Below are 6,200 nucleotides of genomic sequence, written 5' to 3'. Positions count from 1 at the left end.
ACTACCTTAGGCAAACTAGCGCATACAAACAAACATTCTCTCTCTCTCTCTCTCTCTCTCTCTCTCTCTCTCTCTCTCTCTCTCTCTCTCTCTCTCTCTCTCTCTCTCTCTATCTATCTATCTATCTATCTAAATGCAAATGACATACCGCAAATATAGAATGTATTATAGACCCCAACAATGCACAAATCGTTTTACAACTCCAAAAAGGAAGATTTCATTCAACTGCATTGAGAAAATATGACATCATCTTCCGCTTGACAGGGTCAAAGGTAGAGACAGCAGCGACGACACCTCCAATGGCAACAAGGACAATACCTCCTGCAACAACACTAAGCAGAAGGTTCTTCGAGGGTGACACTCCAGGAACAACAGCCTTAGCCATATCTGGAATGACTGCTGCAACAAGTACAGCGAGGGCTGCCGACACCGCAAGGCTGATCTCTTTCTTTCCATCCGCACTCATTGAGACGTGGATGCCATTGGAGACGAACTGAGAGGAGAAGCCCGGCCACGAGCGGGAGGAACCATGGCGGGATAGAACCTTAGACTCTCCCGCGGCGCTTGAGGAGCAAGCGAGGTGGAGAGAGGAGGTTGCAACAGCCATGGAGACCTCGATCAATGGACGCTCTCAACAAGCTCTATTGATGACCTGGAAGAAGGCTACATGAAAATGGTAGCCTTTTCTCTCTCTCTCTCTCTCTCTCTCTCTCTCTCTCTCAAACTCAACTTCAAACACAAACACACGCGCCTGCGCACGCGCACACACACACACAGAGGATTACCTTGTTTTACTTGCTTGTGGGCTGATTAAAAAGTCTTCAACATCAAGCTTCCCTCTCATCTCTTGAACTGCCTCAATAGCCGTGACTCTGTGGTTCACGACTTGCACTGGCAAGGCTTTTACTGGATAATCAAGTTACAACCAATAATGCGCATTGCGGATCATATTGAGGTATAAGGGGTGCATATGATGAAGAAGAAAACGAGACACTAGAGAGAGAGCCTTTGTGTTGAGTGTTGCTTCCCCACATGGCTGCATCAGCTTCATGACATGAGTCCCACCTGCCCCCCCCCCCCCCCCCCCCCCCCCCCCCCCCCAAAATCCCATAGGGTGCATGACCTTGACTGAAGAGAGAGGCGGAGAAGACAATAGAAAGAGAGAGGACATTGCTAGGTTGCAAAAGATCAAGCTCCTCATGCTAGGCCACGAGCTAATGGAATTGCATCAAGGAGCTCCGACAAGAGGAATAGAAACTCAAGACATGGTTTTTACTAAGCCTCGCGTGAGCTCAAAACTCTAATTGGCAGTGAGCATCAATTAGAGTGAGCCCAAAATCCTTTCCTTTGTAAATGAGCAATAAAGCATTCATATCATATTTAGAAACTCAAGAGATGTCTATCATTAGATTTACACACTCTTCATTTAAACGAGTGTCCACTATCTTGTTTCAATCAATGAATATTTTTGACCTATCAAAAAAATGCTTAAAAATATAACTCAATCTTTTTTCTATTTTAGTAAGCAAAAAGAGAAGACATCTTTATAGCCTTTGCCTTGTTTCAATCAATAAATATTTTTGACCTATCAAAAAATGTTTAAAAATACAACTCAATCTTTTTTTTATTTTAGTAAGCAAAAAAGAGAAGACATCTCTATAGCCTCAAACCCCCTGGGCACGCCAAAAATGAAAAAGAAAGGACATCTCCATAGCCTTTGCCCCTTGGGCACGCAAAAAATGAAAAAGAAAGTGGTGGTTGGGGTTTGAAAAAGGAAGGGATGGTAATACTTAAGGAAAATGCAAAAAAAGATAAAAACTTTTTGAAGACTAAGCTTGACCAATAGTGTCCGCGCACACTGTTGATAAAAGTTAGCTTTTTTAGAAAGTGTGGACCAAGGAGGGCTCTCAAAGGAAAAAAAAGAAACCATCATTTTACAAGAAAAAAAGAAGAAGCAGGGGAGCAACGACGACGTCGTTGTTGCCCCCTGGGAGTTTATTTAAAAAGAAAAAAGAAAAAAGAATTTAGCGGTGGAAAAAACGGAGAGAGAAGGGGGACAATTCAAAGGATTCTAAGTAAGGAGGCTAAGGGAGGAGCTCCAAGATCTTCTTTAGGTTGCTCTATCGAGGGTGAAACGAGCCTAGGGAGGGGCTTGTTCTTCTGGTTGACGAGAGCTCAAAGGAGGAGAGAGATCATGTGCGTGTGTGCTTCTGCAAGACGAGGTCAAGAGGAAAGCTCCATCATGGAGACGCCTCCAATGAGGGCTACCAAAGTCCGTATTTCATGCTTGTTAAGGTCGTGCGGACAGAGCCGTTTGTATTTGGTTGTCTTGGATAAAGAGAAAAAAGGATTTTCCATATTCTAGTGTCATTTTTCCTTTCCCTTCTCTGTTCTACTTCTCTTGTGCGTATATCTGCGATGTCCAGTGTGTGTGTAGGTAGGTGTGTCCCCATCGAACCGACAGTGTCTTGTAGCGAAGAGAGAGAAAGAAGATCTTGGTGTGTGTGGGAAGCTGTGGATTGTTTCGTGTGGAGCATGTGGGCTAAGTCGTGATCTTATATAGTGTTGTTGAGTTGAGAGGCGTGCAGATAGTGGTCTGCTAGTAGCAGGAATGTGTTTCTTGAAGATGCTCTTCAAGAGGACACGGGTGTTCTGAATATTTTGAGCTGTATTGGGACATTTGTTGTGTGTTGGACATGTTTCCCATTACCCTCTCCATCTTCTAGTGCCCCCACTGAGGAGCACATTGACTGCTCCCTGGTGATGCGTTTGTAAGAAAAAATGTGACAGAGTGTTGGCCCAATTTCAGTGGTGATGAAGATGTAAACGTGTGGCTTGCAGATTTTGAATTGTTTATGCTATCACTGCATATGCGGAGTAATGAAAAAAAGCTAGAGACAGTGCCATTGGTTTTGTGAGGTAAAGATAAATCCTGGTTTGATGGTTTGAAAGTTGTGAATAAGCACGACAGGGTTGGTTTTTGAGAGGGTTGGTTTTGAAGGGTGGTGTTGGCTGGTGAAGCAGCTATGAGGATTAAAGGCCTGCAACAACAAGATATATGTGAAAATTTTAATGCTTTTGTGGATAAGTTTGAAGCATGTTGGAGAGACCTGGCCCGCTATCAGCCAAGTGGCCAATCCAGAATTCTTCAAGCTGAAAAGGTTTCTAGCTTGTCTACATCTGTGTGCTCAAGAGAAGGTTGATTATGAAGAGCCACGAAGATATGCCAAGGCTGTCAAAGTTGCCTGAGTAAAGAGAAAGAAAATGAAAAGACAGCTGGAGTTAAGCTTGCTAAAGCCTACAAATTGTATGCCTATTGCGACAACAAGGTGTTCTATGGACCAATCGCAGATAGTGCCAATTGTGCAAAGGGAAGAGCCTGTTATTAGTGTAAGGCCTTTGATCAGTTATGCTCTGTTAAAATTGTCTGTTTGTGAGGTGTTTATGCCGATTGTGGAGGAGCTTGTCCACAAAGATGAGCCTTTTGTTGAAGAGAGACTATGTGTAAAGGAGTTAGCAGATGCCAAGTGTCTAGTGCATCTTGAAGAGGTGGAGCCTGTTCTTGTGGAGTGCTTGTATGAAAGGGTAATAGATTATGGCCAAGTTGTAGGTGCCGAGAGCTTGAGGTTGGATGACAAAAGTGGGAACGACAATGGTCCAGCTTTTGTGGAGTAGCTAGAGGATGGTGATGCTGATGCCGAATCGGCCTATGGTAAAGATGATGAGGCTACAAGGTCAAGTTTCTAGGAAACGAGCAAGGAGGATAGAGATACAAGCTTGGAGACAAAATTTGAAGAGCTACTGAGCTGGTAAATGTAAAGTTACCTTGCTATATACATGAGGATGTGGTGGTTTCTACTATGAATGAAGAGCCGATAACAATGTTGGAGCTTGGAGTTGAAAAACTACAGGTGAGTGTGCTATGCGGCACCATGCTGATGATGATGCTTGTCAAGGTAGATATGGAAGGTGCTTTGATTATACAGCAGGTACAGGGTTTCCCAAGAAGGAGAGAGCTACAGTGGCTAAGGAAGAAGAACAGATTGAAGAAGATGGCAGGCAAGAGGTGTCGACAAAGGGAAGAGAAACTGCAGTTACCTATGGATTGCACGAGAGATGCCTTGGATACAATCTCTTTTGGTCAGATGTGCATTCAAGATGAGGTTGATTGGGGATTCAATGACCCGACAGTTGACATGGAGGAAGAATCATAGGTACTTGTTGAGAAGGCTTTATCCAAGATACATGTTAAAAATGTATTTATGTTTTTTCCACTAGTAGATGAGGAGAAGCTTGAAAAGCAGGTACAAGTGATTGATCAACAAGAGGTGGTGGTTGAACCCTATGAGCTGGATGATACGGAAGTGCTTGAGGATGTTGGAATTGAGTGCATGGCAAGTAAAGAGGAGAGCAAGGAGACAAAGATGGAGCTTTCGATGCTACAAGTGCACTCTATGACAAGCTGTAGAGATTCCAAGGTCGGGGCCAAAATTTTAAAGGAGGTTTGTGTGTGGTGGTTGAAACATATACTTATAAAATCATCTGTGCAATGGGATCTCAAGTAGGTACAGGATTCTTGAGGAGGATCTTACTTTACATGGTTTGGGGGGGGGGGGGGGGGGGGGGGTCACTATGAATGATGATGAGGGTGGTAGTGTGTTTGGTGGTTTTTTTTTGGAAGTGGGCAATATATGTGGATGATTGGCTATGCACTTGGATGCAACATTATGAGTGGTTGTTGCAAGTGGATGGGCAACACCAAAGCCAAGTGTTTAATCCAGATGGTAGCCATGCTGTAATGCAAGGAGTTGGGCAACCCGCTTGAGCAGGTGTGCAGGTGACAAAAGATAGATTTTGTACATATGGTTGTGGCTTTGGAGTGCTTTTGGTTGCCAGTTTGATGTTGCAATTTTTTAAGGTGCAATAAGTATGTGTATGGTTGAACATAAAGTTCAACTGGGGGTGAGCAATGATGGTGCAACCAAAATTGGTCCATGTTGGGAAGTGAACTATCAGTGTTGTGTATGCTGACATGTGCATGGTAAAGGGCTAAAGCCAGTGTGAGAGACCTAGACAGGACACTAGTAGTGGAATTGTATGCTTAAGGTGGGTTTTTAGGCAAGGAAGGCCTCCAATGTGGGCTAATTGGGATGGTAGATCAAAGTTCTTGAGATGTGAGTTAGTATTCTAGAATGGGGTCTCCAAAATGCTCTAGGAGCCTGTCTAGACGGCTCGTCAAACAAAGCCACGATATGCGAGATATACCGATTTAAATGTAGAAGGTCTTGCACATTCTCGACGGGAATGACAAATGGGGACATGTAGCCTAAGCTGCAACATGCAAGTAGGTGTGTAATGTGGAGCATGCCGATCTTTTCGGATCATCAATCGAAGCTCAATGGGAAAGATATGGCTAATTGAATGTTCAAAGGGGGCCAATTATGAGCCAACTTGCCAGCACTAGTGGGAAGCTTTTGGCCTCGACTAGGTTCCAATATTTCATATGCACTATGTGGGATTAGCTGGAATTGACGGCATGTCAAATAGAGCCCGGACCATGAGGATACTCATGATTTAAGTTTGTGCCATATCACGGCGGTGCGGTGTCGAGTAATTCTTTCCAGTTTTGGTCGCAACAAAAGGAGGGCTTGAAGAAGTCGAGATACGAAAAAGTTCTTACAATTAGGAGCCGCTAGCAAGATGAAGTTTCAATGTGGCTTGATGCAATGGATACTCGGCAAATCGACATGGAAGCATCGACAACGTGGGAAATGGATGTGAAAGAACCCCATAGTTAAAAATGGAAAAGGAAGTGGTGGGTGGGGTTTGAAAAAGGAAAGGGATGCTAATATAATATTTAAGGGGAATGCAAGAAAAAGAAAAAAAACTTTTTGAAGACTAAGCTTGAGCAAATAGTGAGCACGCTGTTGATAAAAGTGAGCTTTTTTTTAGAAAGTGTGGATGAAGAAGGACTCTCAAAGGGAAAAGAAGAAGCCATCATTTAGGAGAAAAAGAGAAGCAGCAGGGGAGCAACAACGATGCCGTCATTGCCCCTTGGGAGTTTATTTTGTAAAAAATAAAGAATTCAGGGCTGGAAAAAAAGGGAGAGAGAAGGGGGACAATTCAAAGAGATTTTTAAGTAAGGAGCTTCAAGATCTTCTTTATGTTGCTCTGTCAAGCATAAAATGAGCCCAAGGAGG

The 6,200-nt window shown here is 43.5% G+C and overlaps 1 protein-coding gene across 1 annotated transcript; it reads right to left on the bottom strand.

Annotated features, from left to right (window-relative positions):
* Positions 1 to 217: 217 nt before the first annotated feature.
* Positions 218 to 613, bottom strand: LOC147463857 (uncharacterized). The gene has a single exon (XM_086497578.1). It carries the CDS (start codon positions 605 to 607, stop codon positions 218 to 220), a length of 390 nt encoding a protein of 129 aa, XP_086353704.1. The 5' UTR covers positions 608 to 613.
* Between the last annotated feature and the right edge of the window lie 5,587 nt (positions 614 to 6,200).

The sequence above is a fragment of the Adiantum capillus-veneris genome, chromosome 2 (assembly GCF_014529385.1).
Source record: "Adiantum capillus-veneris isolate H3 chromosome 2, ASM1452938v2, whole genome shotgun sequence".
In the NCBI taxonomy this organism is placed as follows: domain Eukaryota; kingdom Viridiplantae; phylum Streptophyta; class Polypodiopsida; order Polypodiales; family Pteridaceae; genus Adiantum; species Adiantum capillus-veneris.
Note: the sequence above shows the minus strand (reverse complement) of the source record. Positions and strands in the feature narration are given on the sequence as shown.